Source organism: Dendrobates tinctorius, unplaced genomic scaffold (assembly GCF_039654945.1).
Source record: "Dendrobates tinctorius isolate UK_male_01 unplaced genomic scaffold, ASM3965494v1 ptg000160l, whole genome shotgun sequence".
NCBI lineage: Eukaryota > Metazoa > Chordata > Amphibia > Anura > Dendrobatidae > Dendrobates > Dendrobates tinctorius.
This window is the reverse complement of record NW_027361827.1, coordinates 14,114,695-14,138,690: the sequence shown is the minus strand read 5'-3', so window position 1 is coordinate 14,138,690 and position 23,996 is coordinate 14,114,695. Positions and strand designations below refer to the sequence as shown.

General features: G+C 39.6%; 1 protein-coding gene across 1 annotated transcript in view; it reads left to right on the top strand.

The window, feature by feature from the left end:
• The window catches only part of PAX5 (paired box 5), a 402,829-nt gene that overhangs the window by 161,754 nt on the left and 217,079 nt on the right, over positions 1-23,996 (top strand). The window contains exon 7 of the mRNA XM_073549659.1: positions 19,829-19,939. Within this exon, the coding sequence (XP_073405760.1) occupies positions 19,829-19,939 (111 nt within the window). The remainder of the gene's footprint in view (positions 1-19,828; positions 19,940-23,996) is intronic.

Here is a 23,996-nt window from a genome sequence, read left to right as displayed (position 1 = left end):
TTTCATTCTCTATCAAGAACTGCCAGGTCGCTCAGGTCATCCCCACTGTCCATACTTATGGAAACATACAGGCCATTAACACCCTGAAACTTACGATGAACTTGCGGTCTTCATTGGCCCCTATCTCCTCCCTCTCCTGTCCTGATTCTGCACTGAAGCATTACAATGAAACACTTCAAACTGACCTGGATGATTTTGCACCTCCTATACATAGAACAACACGACAAAGACAGCGACAACCCTGGCACACCCTGCAAACACGTTTCCTGCAGCGGTGCTACAGGTGTGCTGAACGTCTATGGAGAAAATCCAATCTATACGAAGATTTCATCCATTATAAGTTCATGCTTAGGACATACAACACTGCCCTTCACCTCTCCAAACAAACCTATTTCAGCACCCTCATCACCTCACTGTCCAATAACCCGAAACATCTCTTTGACACTTTTCATTACCTGCTCAACCCAAGAGTGCAGGCCCCAACCACAGAGCTTCGAGCTGACGATCTGGCCAATTACTTCAAAGAAAAAATTGATCATATCGGACAGGAAATTATCTCCCAATCATCTCATACTATGCACTGTCTTCCCTCCCCCACTGCATCTAGCTCACTCTCTGAGTTTGAAACAGTCCCAGAAGAAGTAAGCAGGCTCCTTGCATCTTCTCGCCAAACCACTTGCACCAGTGACCCATTTCCATCACATCTGCTCCAGTCCCTTTCCCCTGCTGTCACCCCTCACCTAACAAAAATATTTAACCTCTCTCTCTCTTCTGGTATCTTTCCCTCCTTATTTAACCCCTTCACCCCCAAGGGTGGTTTGCACGTTCATGACTGGGCCAATTTTTACAATTCTGACCACTGTACCTTTATGAGGTCATAACTCTGGAACGCTTCCATTGATCCCGGTGATTCTGACATTGTTTTCTCGTGACATATTGTACTTCATGTTAGTGGTAAAATTTCATTCAAATAACTTGCGTTTATTTGTGAAAAAAATGGAAATTTGGCAAAAATTTTGAAAATTTCGCAATTTTCCAACTTTGAATTTTTATGCCCTTAAATCACAGAGATACGGCACACAAAAAACTTGATAAGTAACATTTCCCACATGTTTACTTTACATCAGCACAATTTTTGTTAGGAAGTTATAAGGGTTAAAAGTTGACCAGCGATTTCTCATTTTTACAACACCATTTTATTTTTAGGACCACATCACATTTGAAGCCACTTTGAGGGGTCTATATGATAGAAAATACCCAAAAGTGACACCATTCTAAAAACTGAACCCCTTAAGGTTCTCAAAACCACATTCAAGAAGTTTATTAACCCATTAGGTGCGTCACAGGAATTTTTTTGAATATTTAAAAAGAAATGAACATCTAACTTTTTTCACAAAAAAAATAATTCAGGTTCAATTTTTTTTATTTTACCAAGGGTAACAGGAGAAATTGGACTGCAAAAGTTATTGTGCAATTTGTCCTGAGTACGCTGATACCTGATTTGTGGGGGGGAACGACTGTTTCGGCGCATGGCAGAGCTCAGAATGGAAGGAGCGCCGTTTGACTTTTTCAATGCAAAATTGGCTGGAATTCAGATCGGACGCCATGTCACGTTTGGAGAGTCCCTGATGTACTTAAACAGTGGAAACCCCCTACAAGTGACCCCATTTTGGAAACTACAGCGGTACAATTAAAAAATCATATTTTTTCCACAAAAATGATCTTTTCACCCCAATTTTTATTTTCCCAAGGGTAACAGGACCCTAAAAGTTATTGTGCAATTTGTCCTGAGTACGCTGGTACCCCACATGAGGGGGTAAACCACTATTTGGGTGCATGGCAGAGCTCGGAAGGGAAGCAGTGCCATTTGACGTTTTTGGCTGGAATTGAGATCGGACACCATGTCGCGTTTGGAAAACCCCTGATGTACCAAAACAGTGGAAACCCCCCACAAATGACACCATTTTGGAAACTAGACCCCCTAAGGAACTTATCTAGATGTGTGGTGAGAACTTTGAACCCCCATGGGCTTCACAGAAGTTTATAACATAAAGCCATACAATTAAAAAATCATATTTTTTCCACAAAAATGATCTTTTCACCCTCAATTCTTATTTTTCCAAGGGTAACAGGACCGTAAAAGTTATTGTGCAATTTGTTCTGAGTACGCTGATACCCCATATGTGGGGGTAAACCACTATTTGGGCGCATGGCAGAGCTCGGAAGGGAAGCAGCGCCATTTGACGTTTTTGGCTGGAATTGAGATCGGACACCATGTCGCGTTTGGAAAACTCCTGATGTACCAAAACAGTGGCAACCCCCCTCAAATGACACCATTTTGGAAACTAGACCCCCTAAGGAACTTATCTAGATGTGTGGTGAGCACTTTGACCCCCCCAGTGCTTCACAGAAGTTTATAATGCCCGGGCGTGAAAATAAATAATTCGTATTTTTTCCACAAACATGATCTTTTAGTCACCATTTTTTTTATTTTCCCAAGGGTACCAGGAGAAATTGGACCCCAAAAGTTGTTGTCCAATTTGTCCTGAGTATGCTGATACCCCATATGTGGGAGAAAACTACTGTATGGGCACACGTCGGGGCTCGGAAGGGAAGTAGTGACGTTTTGGAATGCAGACTTTGATGGAATGGTCTGCGGGTGTCATGTTGCCTTTGGAGAGCCCCTAATGTACCTAAACAGTGGAAACCCCTCACAAATGACACCATTTTGTAAACTAGACCCCCCAAGGAACTTATCTAGATGTGTGGTGAGCACTTTGAACCCCCCAGTGCTTCACAGAAGTTTATAACGCCCGGGCGTGAAAATAAAAAATTCGTATTTTTTCCACAAACATGATCTTTTAGTCAATATTTTTTTATTTTCCCAAGGGTACCAGGAGAAATTGGACCCCAAAAGTTGTTGTCCAATTTGTCCTGAGTATGCTGATACCCCATATGTGGGAGAAAACTACTGTATGGGCACACGTCGGGGCTCGGAAGGGAAGTAGTGACGTTTTGGAATGCAGACTTTGATGGAATGGTCTGCGGGTGTCATGTTGCCTTTGGAGAGCCCCTAATGTACCTAAACAGTGGAAACCCCCCACAAATGACACCATTTTGTAAACTAGACCCCCCAAGGAACTTATCTAGATGTGTGGTGAGCACTTTGAACCCCCCAGTGCTTCACAGAAGTTTATAACTCCCGGGCGTGAAAATAAAAAATTCGTATTTTTTCCACAAACATGATCTTTTAGTCACCATTTTTTTATTTTCCCAAGGGTACCAGGAGAAATTGGACCCCAAAAGTTGTTGTCCAATTTGTCCTGAGTATGCTGATACCCCATATGTGGGAGAAAACTACTGTATGGGCACACGTCGGGGCTCGGAAGGGAAGTAGTGACGTTTTGGAATGCAGACTTTGATGGAATGGTCTGTGGGTGTCATGTTGCCTTTGGAGAGCCCCTAATGTACCTAAACAGTGGAAACCCCCCACAAATGACCCCATTTTGAAAACTAGACCCACTAAGGAACTTATCTAGATGTGAGGTGAGCACTTTGAACCCCCAAGGGCTTCACTGAAGTTTATAATGCCAGGGCATGAAAATAAAAAAATCGTATTTTTTCCAGAAACATGATCAATTAGTCCCCATTTTTTTCATTTTCCCAAGGGTAACAGGAGAAATTGGACCCCCAAAAGTTGTTGTCCAATTTGGCCTGAGTACGCTGACACCCCATATGTGGGAGAAAACTACTGTATGGACACACGTCGGGGCTCGGAAGGGAAGCAGTGACGTTTTGGAATGCAGACTTTGATGGAATGGTCTGCGGGTGTCATGTGCGTTTGGAGAGCCCCTGATGTACCTAAACTATTGAAACTCCCCACAAGTGACCCCATTTTGGACACTAGACCCCCCACGGAACTTATCTAGATGTGTGGTGAGCACTTTGAACCCCCAAGTGTTTCACAGAAGTTTATAACACTCGGACGTGAAAATAAAAAAATCATTTTTTTCCACAAAAATGATATTTTTGCCCCCAATTTTTTATTTTCCTAAGGGTAACAGGAGAAATTGGACCCCAAAAATTGTTTTGCAATTTGTCCTGAGTAGGCTGATACCCTACATGTGGGGGTAAAACACTGTTTGGGCGCATGGCAGAGCTTGGAAGGGAAGGAGCACCATTTGACTTTTTCAACTCAGAATTGGCTGGAATTGAGATCAGACGCCATGTTGCATTTGGAGAGCCCCTGATGTGCCCAAACAGTGGAAACCCCCAATTATAACTCCAACCCTAACCCCAACACACCCCTAACCCTAGCCCTAACCCTAGCCCTAACCCTAGCCCTAACCCTAAGGCTGTGTGCACATGCTGCGGATTTTGCTGCGGTTCCGCAGCGGTTTTGGCTGCTGCGGACCCGCAGCAGTTTCTGCTGCGGTGTACAGTACCATGATTCCCTATGGGAATCAAAAACCGCAGTGCAGACAGTGCGGAATTTTCCGCGCGGATTATCTGCGGTTTTCAATCCGCAGAAAGAATTGACATGTCAATTCTTTCTGCGGATTCTCCTGCGGTTTGCCATCTCCTCTATTGAGGAGATGAAAAACCACAGGACAAAACCGCAGAGCAATCCGCAGGTAAAACCGCAGGTCTTTTGACCTGCGGTTTCACCTGCGGATTTTACAAAATCCGCGAGGATGAATCTGCACCTAATCCGCAGCGTGTGCACACAGCCTTACCCTAACGGGAAAATGGAGATAAATACTTTTTTTTTAGTTTTATTATTTTTCCCTAACTAAGGGGGTGATAACGGGGGGTTTGACTTACTATTTATGGCGGTTTTTATGTTTGGCGGCTGTCACACGCTAAAAGACGCTTTTTATTGTAAAATAGTTTTTGCATCACCACATTTTGAGAGCTATAATTTTTCCGTATTTTGACCCACTGAGTCATGTGAGGTCTTATTTTTTGCGGGACGAGTTGACGTTTTTATTGGTACTATTTTCGGGCACGTGACATTTTTTGATCGCTTTTTATTCCTATTTTTGGGACGCAGAATGAACAAAAACCAGCGTTTCATGAATTTCTTTTGGGGGGGTGCGTTTACACCGTTCCGCGTGCGGTAAAATTGATAAAGCAGTTTTATTCTTCGGGTCAGTACGGTTACAGCGATACCTCATTTAGGTCGTTTTTTTATGTTTTTGTCGGTTTTATGCAATGAAAACTATATAATATAAAAAATAATTATTTTTGCATCGCTTTATTCTGTGAGCTATAACTTTTTTATTTTTTCGCTGATGATGCTGTGTGGCGGCTCGTTTTTTGCGGGACAAGATGATGTTTTCAGCGGTACCATGGATATTTATATGCATCTTTTTGATCGCGCGTTATTACACTTTTTGTTTGGCGGTATGATAATAAATCATTATTTTTTGCTTCGTTTTTTATTTTTATTTTTTAAGGGGTTCGCTAAAGGGGTTAACTAATGGGACAGTTTTATAGGGCTTGTCATTACGGACGCGGCGATACCTAATATGTGTACTTTTATTGTTTTTTTTTTTATTATTTCCAAAAAATGGATTTATTGAGGGAATATTTTTTTTTTTTTCCTAATTTATTTGGCGATATTTTTTAATTTATTTTTACATTTTTTTAAATTTTTTTTTACTTTATTACATAGTCCCAAGTGGGACATCACTGTCCTGTGACAGATCGCTGATCTGTCACATCACAGATCACTGTGACAGATAAACAATCTGTCACAGGCATTGAAGAAGACTTCCTCTTGCCTGCGCTTTGCAGGCACTGAGGAAGCCAGCTTTCTCAGGTCCCCGAAGGCCCCCGTCGCCATCTTGGATTCGGGGGCCTGGAGGATAGGAGCCCCCCGCAGCAGCGCTGCCGTGGGGGGCTCAGGGAAGCACGGAGGGAGCCCCCTCCCTGCCGATGCTTCCCTTTAACTCCCGGTACACCGCGATCATGTTTGATCGCGGTGTGCAAGGGGTTAACGTGTCGGGGGCGGTCCGTGACCGCCCCTGACACATAGTGCCGGGTGTCAGCTGTGATAATCAGCTGACACCCGGCCGCGATCAGCGGCGCTCACCACGTGGGCGCCGCTGATCGCGGTAGACGTACTATCCCGTCCACGGTCATACGGGCCCGGGTACCGTGGACGGGATAGTACGTCGCATGTCAGGAAGGGGTTAAGCATGCCATCATACATCCACTACTTAAAAAACCATCCCTCGGCCAAAACTGTGCCGCTAACTATAGACCTGTCTCTAATCTTCCCTGCATCTCTAAACTCCTGGAACGCCTGGTCCACTCCCGTCTGATCTTCTATCTCTCTGATAACTCTCTTCTCGACCCTCTCCAATCCGGTTTCCACTCTCTACACTCTACTAAAACTGCTCTCACTAAAGTCTCTAATGATCTACTAACAGCTAAATCTAACGGTCACTACTCCATGCTAATTCTCTTGGATCTCTCTGCAGCATTTGACATGGTGGATCATCAGCTCCTCCTCATTATGCTCCGCACCGTTCTCTCCTGGTTTTCCTCCTATCTCTCTGACCGCTCCTTTACTGTGTCTTTTGCCGGCTCCTTCTCCTCTCATCTTCCCCTTACTGTTGGGGTTCCTCAAGGATTGGTTCTAGGCCCCCTCCTCTTCTCCTTGTACACTGCCCCTATCGGTAAAACAATCAGTAGATTTGGTTTCCAGTACCATCTCTATGCTGACACCCAATTATACGCTTCTTCTCCTGACATCACGCCAGCCTTTCTAGAAAACACCGGCGATTGTCTAAATGCTGTCTAACATCATGTCCTCACTATATCTGAAACTGAACCTGTCAAAGACTTAACTCCTTGTGTTTCCTCCCTCTACTAATGCACCTATACCCGACACTGCCATTTCCGTGTGTGGTTCCACTATTACTCCCCAGCAACATGCCCGCTGTCTTGGGGTCATACTTGACTCCGAGCTTTCATTCACCCCCCACATCCAATCACTGGCTCGCTCTTGTTATCTGCATCTCAAAAACATTTCTAGAATTCGACCTTTTCTTACCTTTGACTCTGCAACAACTCTTACTGTTTCTCTTATTCTTTCTCGTCTGGACTATTGTAACTCTCTTCTAATCGGTCTCCCTCTTACCAAACTTTCCCCCCTCCAATCTGTCTTGAATGTTGCAGTCAGGATCATATTCCTCTCCAATCGTTACACCGATGCCTTTACCTTGTGCCAGTCCTTACACTGGCTACCCATCCACTCCAGAATCCAGTACAAACTTATTGCCCTCACCCACAAAGCACTCCATGGCTCAGCACTACCCTACATCTCCTCACTTGTTTCAGTCTACCACCCTACCCGTGCCCTCTGTTCTGCTGATGACCTGAGGTTAGCATCCTTGATAATCAGAACCTCCCACTCCCGTCTCCAAGACTATACACGTGCTGCGCCAATTCTTTGGAATGCACTTCCCAGGTAAATACTAATAGTCTCCAATCCCTACAATTTTAAGCGTGCCCTGAAAACTCATTTATTCTGACTGGTCTACCGCCTCAACACATTAACCTAACTATCCCTGTGTGGCACAGTCAAAAGTTTTACCATAACCAGGTTCCCCGTATCATGTTCCCACATGCTTTATGCATCTATTAGCCCTCTGTGTCCGTACTGTTACACACTTTACATTATGGCTGGTCCAAACAATCAGGGCAATTGTTACCACCCACCTTTCATGTCTCCCCTTTTTCCCTCATAGATTGTAAGCTTGCGAGCAGGGCCCTCATTCCTCTTGGTATGTGTTATGATCTATGTGATTATTGTTATGCTGTAATGTCTATCGCCTGTACAAGTCCCCTCTGAAATGTAAAGTGCTGCGGAATATGTCGGCGCTATAGAAATAAAATTTATTATTATTATTATTATTATTATTATTATTATCTGCTGCACCCAATAAACTAAATGATACATTGTTGCAATCATAGGTGTACTTTAGGAGTTAGGTTCTGAAAACGAAGTGTGGCTCTGGGAACTGTAGTTTCCCACATAGCATCTGCAGTTGCAGGATCGCTCATATTGTTCCATGAAGAAAGCTGGAAGAACTGGTGTTCAGGGGGTGAGAAAATAGCTGAAAAGCTCATAACTAGTTTTTTTATTTAGCATGGGGTAGTGTGTCTACATTAGTCATGAGGACTGTGTGAATTTGGTCAATAAGACCCTTTGTGTTTAATGATATGTATGATATATTATTTTGTTTGTTTGCATTGCACTTTATGCTCTCCCTTTACGTTTGTACCATTTTGCACAATATAACAGTTCTGGCATCATGTAAATAGGCATTCACATAATAATTTGGACCATCATCCACTATTGAGGCATTTCATCCATTCATACATTCTTAGTGAGCAGATGATATATCATTACTAATGACTTAGTTTTCCACTTTCCTACATCTGCTTTGTTAGCAATCTATGCTACATCTAAGGTAACATGAATGCACCACTGGGCACCATCATGAGGCACCACCGTTACTGAGCGGTGATGCTGTTTGGATTAATTAGAGCTGCTTCTGCTACTGACCACACAAATAAACTGTTTTGTTTGGCTGCTAATTTGTTGGATTTCTGCAGCAAATTCTTTTATTCCCTGAAACAGTGAAAGCGAGAGAGAGCGAGCGGGAGACGGCGAGCTGAGAGGAATCCTTCTATATTTACTCTCAGTAGACTATTAAGCAACACAGGCTATTAATTTGCCTTTTGAGTCTTCACTAAAGCCCATAAAGGCGCACAGTTGTCAAATGGAGTTCATTTTAATTTCCTTTCAATCACAGTAAATTATTCAGGTGATAAATCAGCTGGGGCAGCTCCTGGCTGTAATAGAAACCCTAATTCCTGGCTAATTATCCAGCCCTTTGCTGCCAACAGATCAATACGCTACAAAATAGAAAGGGCTGTAGGTCTGTAGCTGGATAGACAAAGACAGAAAGACAGCTGGGAAAATTGTGTCATCAACCTGACCTTTCCTGAAGTTCAAAGGTCAACAGGGGTTAAACAGCACAGATTTTTTTAAGGAATGTGCCCACGTTAAGATGCTGGCTATTGCTGGATGATAGCAGAACCAGCAATTGCATGGACTTGAAACGCGATGTCTTTTGCTCATCATGCATATGTCTAACTGGTATGTCTGTTGGGATTAAGTAATTTTTTGTAACATAGATGAGAGTTGTTCATTCATCATGTCAGCTCTGCCCTTGACCTCAGCCCTTCAAGAGAGGTTCCAAGATTTGGCACCATGTGGCACGTGCTGCGTCTGTACTGACATAAGAATTTCTATTCTAATTATCCTTAGGCTTTATATTGTAAAAAACATTATAATAAATGCCCATTAATCTGTAATACTTTAAGCTAAAGCTTGTAATGTTGTAACTAAACCTTTCCACTCTGTGTCTGTGTGTGTATATATATATATATATATATATATATATATATATATATATATATATATATATTTTTTTTTTATTTATATTTATTTATGCACTGCATACAAACACATGTACATATACAGATATGTTAGGGATAACCAAAGTGATGTGATGCAAATTGAATACAAATGTAATTTTATGAAACTCGCAAGTCTTGGTGAACTTGACGAATTTGCTAATCGATTTGGACAAATCACCCCTAAAAAGCTTGCCACCTTTTTACAAGTTGCAGCAGATTGCATCAGTTACAGAAGGATGACAGGTGTTATCACTTGGGTTTCCCGAGGCTATAGTACCTTGCAGCTATCACATGGTATAGTGCAGCCAATCATAACGGACTATCATAACCTGTATAAAAGCCTAGGCAGGAAATGCAGCAGCTAATTGATTTTAGGATAGCGAGAGGGTGTCAGAGCAATACAGAAAAGAAGAGTAAACCATAGAATATTAGAAAAAAAACTACAGACATTAATGTGTTGAATAACTACAGCACTCAAGAAAATGACAGCAACAGTACAGTGAATAATATAGAGATAAAATTGGTTGGGGGAGAGTGAGATAGGAGTAGTGCTAGCAGCAGTGCCAAACTCAGTGTGATTGATCAGTGCTATGATATAGCTGATATCTGTCTTGCCACATTTGAATTACAATTACACATTTTTTTCTTCATAATGCAGTAGAAAGCACAAGCAAAACAGCACAAAAGTTTTTACAGAAAAAGTCTCGGACCAGAGTCACACAGTGTATAATCTAATGAGTATTTGCATTTGTTTCCAATCATTTTTGCGAAGGGAAAAATAGTTATTTTTAAAAAATACAAAATGAAATTCCCTAAAATCCACACATTTAACTGCAACTGTGTGCCTCACATTGTTTTACTAGGCAAATTTTACACGGCACACTAATACTGAGTCCCATTATCTGGCTTTTTTGGAGTGTATCTACCTAACATTTTTTATTTTGTAATTTTTGTCATTTTTAGGAATTGTGTTAATGTTGCTGAAAAAAACATATTCAGATCTGGCAAAAATTAAGAGACTACTTTCAAATGTTCAGCTTGTCTGACTTTTTTATTTATAGGCATATTTTTGAGGAAAATGTAAATTGTTCTTTTAGACTATAAACTTCTGCCAACATGTCTTCGAATTTCCAAGCAATACATTTTGTATTTTTTTCTGACAAAGAAAAATGGTCAAAATTAAAACAAACAGTGTTTTCAGACCTCAAATAATGCAAAGAAAACAAGTTCATAATCATGTAGAAATAACAATACTAATGTTTTAACTCAGGAAGAGTTCAGAAATCAATATTTTGTGGCATAACCATGATTTTTAATCACAGCTTTCATGTGTCTTGGCATGCTTTCCACCAGTCTTTCACACTGCTTATGGTGCAAAAATGTAAGCAGTTCTTCTTTGCTTGATGGCTTGTGACTATCCATCACCCTCTTGATTACATTCCAGAGGTTTTCAATGGGGTTCAGGTCTGGAGATTGGGCTGCCCATGACAGGGTTTTGATGTGGTGGTCTCTTAATTTTTGCCATAGCTGTATATTTTCTTAAATATAGACATTTAACTGTGCAACTCTATTTTTGCACACGTGTTATATTATTCAATTTGACAAATATAGATGCTTACTGTGCACCCTGCTGCCACACATTGCTTTCTGTACATGTACATATCTATCTAATATATTTTTATTATATCCTTTTTGCTAATGGTTGAATATTTGTGGCAAAAAAGATTGTTAAAAGATAATTATAGTGTTATAAAAATATATTGAAAAAGAAAAAGGGGCAATGGAAATGAATAAGAAAAATCAAAATATAAGTTGGCTCACCTGATCCGGTTTGTGGTACCTAGATAAAATTGCAGCCTTGCATGGATCCAGGCAGAGCAGCCACAGAAATGGAAAATGGAAGTCACCTCACCTGATCCGGTTTGTGGTACCTAGATAGGAATGCAGCCTTGCACGGATCCAGGCAGAGATGCCACAAAAATGGAAAATAAAAGTCACCTCACCTGGTCCAGTTTGTGGAACCTTGATAGGACTGCAGCCTTGCACGGATCTAGCCAGAGCAGCCACAGAAATGGAAAATGGAAGTCAGCTCACCTTGTCTGGTTTGTGAAACCTAGATAGGATTCCTGCCTTGCACAGATCCAGGCAGAGCAGTCACAAAAATGGAAAGTGGAAGTCGGCTCACCTAGTCCAGTTTGTGGTACCTAGATAGGATTTAAGCCTTGCACGGATCCAGGCAGAGCAGCCACAAAAGTAACACAGGAAAAGGGAGGGTATTGATCCAGTGATGTAGGCTATGCACCTCTGTAGAGTAAAATATAGCTTTTGTTGAGTCATTTAAAATAGGTATTGGTACTTTGTCCACTAAATATGCTGTTAGCACATTGTCAGCAAAGGTGCAGAATTAAAACCAACACGTTTCGACATGTCTTAATTATGGCCTGATTTTTTTCTCTGTTTTTTTTGTGTTGTTCCAATAAACACAAAGGAAATAAACATGTGCATAACAAAACATGTAATTGCAATAATTTTCTGGGAGAAATACTCAATTTTTTGGAACAATTTCAGTGGAGTCCACACTCGGCCATGACTGTATGTGTGTAGGAAGAGTGCCTAAGCATCTGTAGTACAGGGCCACTGGAACAATCAGTACAACCACACTGTAAAATAAACAATTTAAAACTGTAAAATAAACAGTACCATAACAAATACAACTCTGATATATTAGATTATACTGGTTTGTATTTTCATTTTGCGATGGTAGATATATGAAGAAAATACAGATAATCTCTGAATCCTATCAGGCCAGTATTTAAATGTCTGCAAAATGTGGAAACACACAAAATGTGCCATGTAAAAGAAAAGACTTGCTTTGACACCTCATTTGTAATCCAAGATCCCTCTCCATGTCATAAGATGGGCCGTTTCACCAGCTAATGTGCTGTAGACCCTTTAATGGCTTTCAAATGGTATTGACAGTAGGTCAAATGAATCGGTGCTGAATGTGACCTGCAAAGTAGTTCCAGGGCGCTGCAGTGATCTAGTCTTAAATGACACACAACTAAAGTATGTCCAATAGATATGCTAACAAATTGCGGAACGCTGATACTGCTGTATGCAAAACGCTCCTCACACAGAAGCATTCCCCAGTAATGTATGTATATTGTTTAGCTGAAGGGATTATTTGATTTGTTAAGCTTTATTTAGAATCACATCACATTTCAATAGATGAAATATTAATAGACTGTGGTTTAGGTATTTTCTTTTGCAATTCTATGCTTTATAAGGCAAATTAAAGGGCTGAAAAGCTGCTGTAAACAATTAGATATTTTGTATCTGAAATCACAGTAGTGAGGACATTGAGAATACTGGAGAAGGAATATTGACTTGCCTCCTGTCGCTTTTTTAGCTATAAAGAAAAGATGGATAGATAAATCTATAGCAAAACTAACATGCCTGCTGACTTGCTTAATGAACTGCAGACTTAACGCAAGACCTGTTAATTTTTTTGTGAAAGTCTGTGGTTCACTATGTCGCTTGCATTATACATTTCAAGTGATAACTATTGATTTATATTTAGATTTTTAATTTTTTTTTCGGAAGCATACAGTTGTGGCCAAAAGTATTGACACCCCTGCAATTCTGTCAGATAATACTCAGTTTCTTCCTGAAAATGATTGCAAACACAAATTCTTTGGTATTATTATCTTCATCTAATTTGTCTTAAATGAAAAAACACAAAAAGAATTGTCCTAAAGCCAAATTGGATAGAATTCCACACCAAACATAAAAAAGAGGGTGGACAAAAGTATTGGTACTGTTCGAAAAATCATGTGATGCTTCTCTAATTTGTGTAATTAACAGCACCTGTAACTTACCTGTGGCACCTAACAGGTGTTGGCAATAACTAAATCACACTTGCAGCCAGTTGACATGTATTAAAGTTGACTCAACCTCTATCCTGTGTCCTTGTGTGTACCACATTGAGCATGGAGAAAAGAAAGAAAACTAAAGAACTGTCTGAGGACTTGAGAAACCAAATTGTGAGGAAGAATGAGCAATCTCAAGGCTACAAGTCCATCTCCAAAGACCTGAATGTTCCTGTGTCTACCGTGCGCAGTGTCATCAAGAAGTTTAAAGCCCATGGCACTGTGGCTAATCTCCCTAGATGTGGACGGAAAAGAAAAATTGACAAGAGATTTCAACGCAAGATTGTGCGGATGTTGGATAAAGAACCTCGACTAACATCCAAACAAGTTCAAGCTGCCCTGCAGTCCGAGGGTACAACAGTGTCAACCCGTACTATCCGTCAGCGTCTGAATGAAAAGGGACTGTATGGTAGGAGACCCAGGAAGACCCCACTTCTTACCCCGAGACATAAAAAAGCCAGGCTGGAGTTTGCCAAAACTTACCTGAAAAAGCCTAAAACGTTTTGGAAGAATGTTCTCTGGTCAGATGAGACAAAAGTAGAGCTTTTTGGGCAAAGGCAACAACATAGAGTTTACAGGAGAAAAAAAGAGGCCTTCAAAGAAAAGAACACGGTCCCTACAGTCAAACATGGCGGAGGTACCCTGATGTTTTGGGGTTGCTTTGCTGCCTCTGGCACTGGACTGCTTGACCATGTGCATGGCATTATGAAGTCAGAAGACTACCAACAAATTTTGCAGCATAATGTAGGGCCCAGTGTGAGAAAGCTGGGTCTCCCTCAGAGGTCATGGGTCTTCCAGCAGGACAATGACCCAAAACACACTTCAAAAAGCAGTAGAAAATGGTTTGAGAGAAAGCACTGGAGACTTCTAAGGTGGCCAGCAATGAGTCCAGACCTGAATCCCATAGAACACCTGTGGAGAGATCTAAAAATGACAGTTTGGAGAAGGCACCCTTCAAATATCAGGGACCTGGAGCAGTTTGCCAAAGAAGAATGGTCTAAAATTCCATCAGAGCATTGTAAGAAACTCATTGATGGTTACCGGAAGCGGTTGGTCGCAGTTATTTTGGCTAAAGGTTGTGCAACCAAGTATTAGGCTGAGGGTGCCAATACTTTTGTCTGGCCCATTTTTGGAGTTTTGTGTGAAATGATCAATGTTTTTCTTTTTGCTTCATTCTCTTTTGTGTTTTTTCATTTAAGACAAATTAAATGAAGATAATAATACCAAATAATTTGTGTTTGCAATCATTTTCAGGAAGAAACTGAGTATTATCTGACAGAATTGCAGGGGTGTCAATACTTTTGGCCACAACTGTAACTAATTATTAAAGTACAATGCTGTTATATGATGATCATATTCCACAGCATTTATGCATAGATTTCAGAAATATTTTATCATCCATAAACCATACAGGTAGAAATATGAAAACTTTATACAAGGTGCTTTGTATGGTTTAATATGTAGATTGTAATTTTCCATCCTTATGCTTTGTTATAAAACTAGATTATTGAACATATGAAGAGCATTAATATTATCTAGAAATGTTTTGAAGAGCGATGCAACTTTGGGGTCAACAGTATCAACTGCTTAGGTACTGAAGAACATATCATAGAAATGAAGTATTATTCTGGATCGTGCGATAGCTGTGTCTATTCTCATTATATCTTACTGTACTCACTAGGGTCCTCAGACTCTTCCAATGTTTGCATCCAATATTGCCAAGCTATTTGTCTTGGACATAACCAGTGGTTGTCCCAGTAAAGTGAATTTGTCAGCTTTTCTGATATTTGTTTCACTTTTTTTATTTGTTTTACTTAATATTTATATCCCACATAAAATAGCAATTCTCAAACAACTTTCCTTGAGAATCAATGTTAAGTCATTCCTTTGCTATTCTTGCTAGAAATGTATGAAGAACTTGACATTTGGGATAGATGTGTCCCATGCAACCCTCCACAAGGTTGTAACAATACAGGGAAATCAAGGAACCAGGACACCAGACGTCCTCCTTGTGGTAACTTTATTAGTACATAAAAATCACAATGTTTCGATCAGGCAGGGCCTCTCTCAAGCCATAAAAAAAGATGTATACCTCTCTTTTTTATGGCTTGATAAAGGCTCTGCGCGATCAAACCATTGTGATTTTTGCTGTCATAATAAAGTTACCACAAGGAGGACGTCTGGTGTCCTAGTTCCTGGATTTCTCCCACATTTGGGTTACTAGTTGGAGGTGTGTTCCTACACTGGCTGACATGATCCAGTCTTTGCTGCCAATGCCAGACTGTGTAAGGACACGCCCTTTGATAGGGGAATAGTAACACCCAGTTGTCAATTTATTCATAATTTTCCCAAAAGATCAATAGAAGATGCAGACTAAAAAAGAGGTGCTCCAGAAACTTTTTTTTTATAGGGAATGCAAGTATTTACTAGCACAGACATGACTGTAGGGCTTAATGCATACCAGTTGCCCTTTTTCCTATCAAGCAATAAAATATACCTTTCAATTACATCATCCTGATTTCAAGAACCGGAGCAATTAAGTGGGGAATTATTATATGCTGATATACCCTGTCATCCAGTGGGTTTCCTTTTTTTTTACTTTGAGCTCTCATTTATATTAGTTTGGCATCCATTCCTTACCCTTCCATCCCTCTTTCATGGTAGAGTCATACCCTATTTGTTTGAATGTATGTTAGTAGATTAACAGATACAAATGGAAATCGATGATCAAATATTTATATGCCTATCCAGTATTGAATTATCATATGATCGGTAGATTAATGTTAAAGGATCACAAGAAAAAACAAAACAAATAGAAACCTAGGATAAGCATTATTAATGACTAAATGGAGGCCCAATGCGAGGAAGGTAATGTCACGATGGGGGCAGGCTTTACAGCATTGAGAATCTCTCCCCCCCATGTGCTCACCCACCTATCCACTCTCTTTTTCCCCATGTGCTGACTTCTCCCATCTGTGCTCTCTTCTTTGACCTGTCTACCCCGTGTGCTATCCCCCTTGTCTGCAGCCTCACTCCTTCCTGTGCTGTGTTCTCCCTCATGTGCTGTCCTGTTTGAGCTGTCTCCCCCCTGTGCTCTGTCTCTCTCACCTCTGTGTCTGACCGTGTACAGAACATACCACAGCTCCTGAGCAGGGGAGGAAGCAAAAGACAATACTGACATTACAGCAGGAGACCGCAGAGGATACATTTTGTGAGGTAAAATATTGCTTAAAAACAGTCAGTGAAATATTTTACCTTACAAAATGTATCCTCTGTGATCTCCTGCTGTAATGTCAGTATTGTCTTTTGCTTCCACCCCTGCCCACGAGATGTGGTATGTTCAGTACACGGTCAGACACAGTCAATTTTTAAAATGAACTTTCGTTTATGGGAAAACCCCTTTAATGTGACCAGCTTCCTCTGCCTGTAGACACGTCGTGCATCTGCTGCCTGGATCAGCCGAATGATTCACTGCCCCTGCGCGGAATTCACGCAGGTGCAGTGCGAAGGTGTTCTGCTGGTGGTACCGCGCAAGAGGCTGTGTGAGTGTGTGTGAGTGTGACTAAGTGTTAATGTGAGTGTGTGAGTGTGTGTGTGTGAGAGTGAGTGTGAGAGTGAGTGTGAGTTTGACTGAGTGTGAATGTGAGTGTGTGAGTGTGTGTGGTGTGTATGGCATATAGAGTGTGTGTGTGGTGCGACAGTGTTCCGCTGGTGGTAACGCGCAATAGATTGATACCAGCAGCAGTTTCCATATTGAGACACCCATCACTTGTGTGTCCCAATATGGCGGTCTGTGAACTTCCTCCGCTTGGAATTCTGGGATACGGTGACATCTGGACAGAACAGGAAATTAAAACATTACAAGAGATAATTTTTAATTTAAGCATTTTGGGTTTTTTCTATGGAACTCACTACTTCTTTGGTGAATTTTGTGTATTGTAATCTAACAGTTTTTTATCTTAATAAATTCCTTATTATAGTGAGGTTTTTTTTGTGCGCGAAATTATTTTATATATATTTCTTAATGATTATACTGACAAAATAGTGTTTTTTGTTCAATTTTGCAGCACTATACACTCTGAGCGCCACTGTAGATCTCTTTTGATTTGACAATTATAGAAATAGATTACAGATGATTGTAATGACTTACATCGTTACATAATTAAATAGTTACATAGTTGAGAAATTACACACTTCCATCTAGGTCAGTGGGAAAAGATAAAGAGAATGGGATTTAGATACATGAACAATGCATGATCCATCCTGCCCTAAAAAGCAAGTTTTTCCTTCCTGATCCCAACCGTCAATCAACTGCATCAGCATTCAGAACAAGAATTTTAGACAATTACATAAGTATTTGTTATTTTTCTTCTAAAAGAAAAAAACTTCTAAGACTTTTTTGAAACCATTGATTGTTCCCTCTGTGACCTACTCCATAGATAGGCTATTCTACAGATTAATAGGTTTTGCCTTTTGTGGAGATTAAAGGGAATCTGTCAGCGGGTTTTTTTTATATCTGTATTTTGAAGACAGCATGACATAGGGACTGAGACCCAGATTTCTGAGAACTATGACTTACTAGGCTATGTGCTGTTTTTAATTACAATGAAGGTTTTATCACCAAAAGACTATCACTGACCAGACTACAGTTCACAGGATTGCTAGACCAGCCACACCCCCTCCTGTGATAAAGAGCTCACTGTCAATAGACAATGCACACAGAAAGCAGTGGTGTGGGTGTGGTTAGCTTTCTCAGCTCTGCTTCATGCTAAATCTAAAAAGTCTGTGTCACAACTGCTGGTAGTATTACCATTATATCCTATTAAACTTAAGCTCCTGAGACATTTCAGAGATGATCTAATAAAAATTGTGTCTAGTCTTCGATTTTGATCTGCAGTGGCTATCTATGGATTATACAAGTATTACATACCTGTGATCAGTCCTTCACAGGGGGAGCTGGTCCTTACTAGCTACACTGTCTGGCTTACAGAAGAAGAATACTTAGCAGGGGTCTTCACTCTAAAAAAATAGTCATAACATAATAGGACATATACCAAAAATCCAAGGCACTGGGTATTTTCCTTCCACAAAAATTATTTTTATCGACACAGGAAAAAAAGCAACATTTTGGTTGCACAGAAAAAGTGTATTGGCTTGACAAAGGCACTGCGTGGCCAAAACGTTGCTATATTTTCCTGTGTGTACACTGGTGTCAATAAAATTAATTTTTGAGTAAGGAAGATACTCGGTGACTGGGATTTTTGGAGTAGGTGCAATTTTTACTACCTAGTGAAGGAGCTTTACCAAGTCTGCATGAGACATGGAGTGGTGATGGGATACGCCTTGCATCAATAATAGGACAGGTCGACAAGGATAGGCACCTTCAAATGCTTCTTGACAAGCATTTGGAAGAGAAGGGTTAGGCTGTTAGCATTTTACTTGACTACTAAAGTGTATTTTCCCTAGCTTGAACGTTATGCCTTAGGATAGGGAATAGCTTCCTGATCGTTAAGTGTCCAACTGCTGGTTCCTTCTTGTGATCCAGAGTATAGAGCATTGCAGAGCCCTGTCTTAGTGGACTAGAGGTGGAGCATACACACCCTACTACATTCATTGTCTATGGTACTGTTGGAGGTAGCTAAGCACTTTATTTGAATTTCTCAGGCAGTCCCTTAAAGAATAAATAGAGTGAGGGAATGCATGACCAACCTTGAATGCATTCAGATGAGACTCTTCTGCAGAGCCTGGTACTGATGATCGCATTGGTTATTAATGGTTGGATATCACGTAATCAATGAGTTTTAAATGTAAAAAATGATTAAAAAAATGAAGCAAAGAAATAGTATGCGATGCATGAATACATTATAAAGCAGTGTTCCTACCATTAATATGCCATGGAATCAGCCCATTGGTTGTCCAAAAAAAAAATGTAAATCTGGTATTTAAGAATTGTTTTTTATTGTTGGTTTCATTCTATTGTGTTGTTTTATTTCTTGCATATGTAATCTTCGAATCCTTAGTTGGAAAGAGCATAACATAGTCTTGGTGTCTATAAACTAATTTTTCTTTTTACATATCCCTGTGCTCTTGATGTGTAGGTCTGTATGTTATAATACTCATTTATTGCAAATAATTTATTTAATCTTAATTTTATTTAAACTGTCAATATCATACATTATTATATATAATCATTTTAATATTTGGGCATTGTTTAGCATTAAACTGCATGAATCAAGAGCAAGATCAATGACATTATTGGAAAATGTAAATGTTATCTTAAATATATAGACACCAACAGTTTCAGTGTAGAATTTACTATAAGAAAATAAATAAGAAGCACGATCAGAACACGATCACAATGGGGTGATCTGGTTCTGAACATTACCTTATGGTTTCAGCAGGTCCGTTGGCTTCCACGTTTGGAACAGGTTGAGTTTTCTGGCGGCTCGACAGCTCAGTGGCGCGATTTTCGACTCGCTCTTCATCATGAGCCCAACAGCCGAACCTCGGTAAGTCCACATGCTCTTAAAAGTGAGCTGGGAGGGGACTTGCTATAATAATATTATCCTTGCAGAGGATTTTTATTGATAATAAATGTTTAAGTGCATAGAAATGTCAATTTACCATTGTGACATGTATTGCTTTAAATTAGGATGATGAACAATTAAAATTGCTATATATTTTAAGTTATTAAAATTAAAGTGATGCCACATGTATTTTTTTTAAGTACACTACTTTTAGTTTGTAGTAGTATTCCCCACCAATAACTCTGGGCCTGCAAGTGCCCTTTATGTGGATTCCTAGCTCTTACAAGCTACAGATACTATTATGCCTCTTTGACATTTCACTGAATTACTGGATTAAGACCATAAAATAGTGAATTGTTAGTTATGCTGTATTTATTTCTAATATACTGTATACAGATGTGTGAAAAGTGTTTGCCCCTTCCAGATTTCCTATTCTTTTGCATGCTTGTCACACTTAAATGTTTCAGATCACCAAACAAATTTAAATATTAGACAAATATATCACAAGTAGACACAGAATGCAGTTTTTAAATAAAGGTCTTTATTATCAAGGTAAAATGAAATCCAAACCTACAGGGACCTGTGTGAAAAAGTGATTGCCACCTAAATCTAATAACTGGTTGTGCCACCGGTAGCAGCAACAAAACTGGTTGGGCCACCCTAAGCAGCAACAACTGCAATCAAGCATTTGTGATAACTGGCAATGAGCCTTTTGCAAGGAATTTTGGCCCAGTCATCTTTGCAGAATTGTTGTAATTCAGCCACATTGGAGTTTCCGAGCATGAACCGCCTTTTTAAGGTCATGCCACAGCATCTCAATTGGATTAAGATCAGGACTCTGACTAGGCCACTCCAAAGTCTTAATTTTGTTTTTCTTAAGCCATTCAGAGGTGGACTTGCTGGTGTGTTTTGGATCATTGTCCTGCTGCATAGCCTAAGTGCGCTTCAGCTTGAGGTCACAAACAGATGGCCGGACATTCTCCTTCAGGATATTTTAGTAGACAGCAGAATTCATAGTTTCATTTACCACAGCAAACCTTGCAGATCCTGAAGCAGCAAAATAGCCCCAGAACATTGCACTACCACCAACATATTTTACTGTTTGTATGATGCTTCTTTTCTGAAATTCTGTGTTACTTCTAGGCCAGATGGAATGGGACATACACCTTCCAAAAAGTTCAACTTTTGTCTCATCAGTTCACAGAGTATTCTCTCAAAAGTCTTGGGGATCATCAAGATATTTCCTGGCAAAACTGAGATGAGCCTTTATATTCTTATTGCTCAGCAGAAATAAAGACCCTCATTTAAAAACTGCATTTTGTGTTTACTTGTGATATCTTTGTCTAATATTTCAATTTGTTTGGTAATCTGAAACATTTAAGTGTGGCAAACATGCAAAAGAATGGGAAAACAAGAAGGGGCAAAATATTTCTCACACAGCGGTGTATATATATATATATATATGTGTATATAAATATATAATACAGCTGTGCACAAAAGTTTACATACCCCGGCAGAATTTTTGCTTTCTCGGCCTTTTTACAGAGAATATGAATGATAACACAACACCAAAACTTTTTCTCCACTCATGGTTAGTGGTTGGGTGAAAACAATTATTGTTAAACTACTGTGTTTTCTCTATTTAAATCATAATGACAACCAAAGCATCCAACTGACCCTGATCAAAAGTTTACATACCCTGGTGATTTTGGCCTGATAACATGCACAGAAGTTGACACAAATGGGTTTGACTGGCTTCTAAGGGTAATATCTTCACTTGTGACCTGTATCAAATGCCAGGAAAATTGTTCAGGATGCAAAGAAAACCCACAAATAACATCAGCTGAAATACTGGACTCTCTGAAAACTAGCGGTGTGCCTGTTTCTGTTTCAAGATGCATAATAAAGAGGCACTTGAGAAAAATGGGCTGCATGGTCTAGTCACCAGAAGAAAGCCATTACTCTGCAAATGCTACAAAGTATCTTGCCTACAATATGCAAAACAGCACAGAAACAAGCCTCATAACTTCTGGAACAAGGTAATTTGAAGTGATGAGACCAATATTGAACTTTTTGGCCACAACCATAAACGATACATTTGGAGAGAGGTCAGCAAGGCCTATGATGAAAGGAGCACCATTCCTACTGTAAAGCCCGGAGGTGGATCACTGTTGTTTTGGAGATGTGTGAGTTACAAAGGCACAGGAAATTTGGTCAAAGTTGAAGGAAAGCACGTTATTAGCAAATGCTGGAGGCAAATTTGCAATCATCAGCCCAGAATCTGTGCATAGGATGTACTTAGATGTTCCAACATGACAACGATCCAAAACACAAGGCCAAGTTGACCTGTCATTGGCTACAGTAGAAGAAAGTGAAGGTTCTGGAGTGGCCATCTCAGTCTCCTGACCTCAATATCATTGAGCCACTCTGGGGAGATCTCAAGCACGCAGTTCAAGCTAGATAGCCCAGGAATTTACAGGAACTGGAGGCTTTTTGCCAAGACGAGCGAGCAGCGTTACCATCTGAGAAAATAAAGAACCTGAGCCACAACTACTACAAAAGACTTCAAGCTGCAGTTGATGCTAGAGGGAGCAATACACAGTATTAAGAAATGGGGTATGTGAACTTTTGATCAGGGTCATTTGGCTTTCTTCTGGTGACTCGACCATGAAGCCCATTTTTCTTCAAGTGCCTCCTTATCTTGCATCTTGAAACAGCCACACCACTAGTTTTTAGAGAGTGCAGTATTTTAGCTGATGTTATTTGTGGGTTTTTCTTTGCATCCCAAACAATTTTCCTGGTATTTGTCTCAGGTCACAGGTGAGGATATTACCATTGGTAGCCAATTCAAACCCATTCGTGTCAACTTCTGTGCATGTTATCATGCCAAATTCACGAGGGTATGTAAACTTTTGATCAAGGTCATTTGGATGTTTTGGGTTTCATCATGATTTAAAAAGAGAAAACACAGTAGTTTGACAATAAATGTCTTCTTTACCCAACCACTAACCATGAGTGGAGAAAAAGTTTTGGTGTTATCATTCATGTTCTCTGAAAAAAGGCCAAAAAAGCAAAAATTCTGCTGGGGTATGTACATTTTTTAGCACAACTGTGTATGTATATATATATATATATATTTATTGCATATACGGTGTATATATTAATCAGGTCGTATCAGTTAATCATATAGTTTTGTCAAGGCACAGTTTATATGAGTAGCCCACATTACTCAGTTATAGTGATGTAGTGTGAATATGTTGTACATATATATATATAAAGTCTTTTTTAAAGCATTTGAGCTAAAACTATTGCAGTCCTCTTTTTTGTTGAAATTGTTACAGTTGCAATAGAAAGATTGCTGTCCTTGGTGCTGACGAGAACTCACAAGATGGGTCTACCAATCAAATGGCAAAATCAGTACTAGGTATTACTAATTTGTAGGTAAAAAAAAATGCAATCTGCCACAACTATGCACGGAGTGTATAATTGGAGGTTGCACAATGAATATTTGAGATTTTACAATGTAATTTATGGTTTCAACTGCATCTCTTATCTATTTGATGATTTTATACAATATATATTATAAACTGAAAAAAAGAGATTCCCTACACTACATCAGAATAAAAGAGTAATGAGGGCCACTCATAGTAAATGGAATCTTGCCCAAGTGATCTCAGATTAACTGATATCATCTGATTCATAGGAATATCAGCGAATATGTAAAAATTATTTTGAAAAAGCAGCACATAAAGAAATTCTAGTGTGAGTTGAGTCATATATGCATTTTTTTCAATTTTCATCAAAATAAATGCAATCCAAGATTCACATTTTAATAAAATATCTAGCTGAATACCAAATTTTAAGTTTCAATACTTAATATTGTCAATGTATGGTATAAACTGCATGTATTAAAACATATATAAAATAGAGAAAAGATATAAATAAACTGCTGAAGTTTTCCCACCTACAAAGAATGGAAAGATCTGTAATTTTTTTTGTAGGTACTAATCAACTGTGTGAGACAGAATCTAAAAAATCC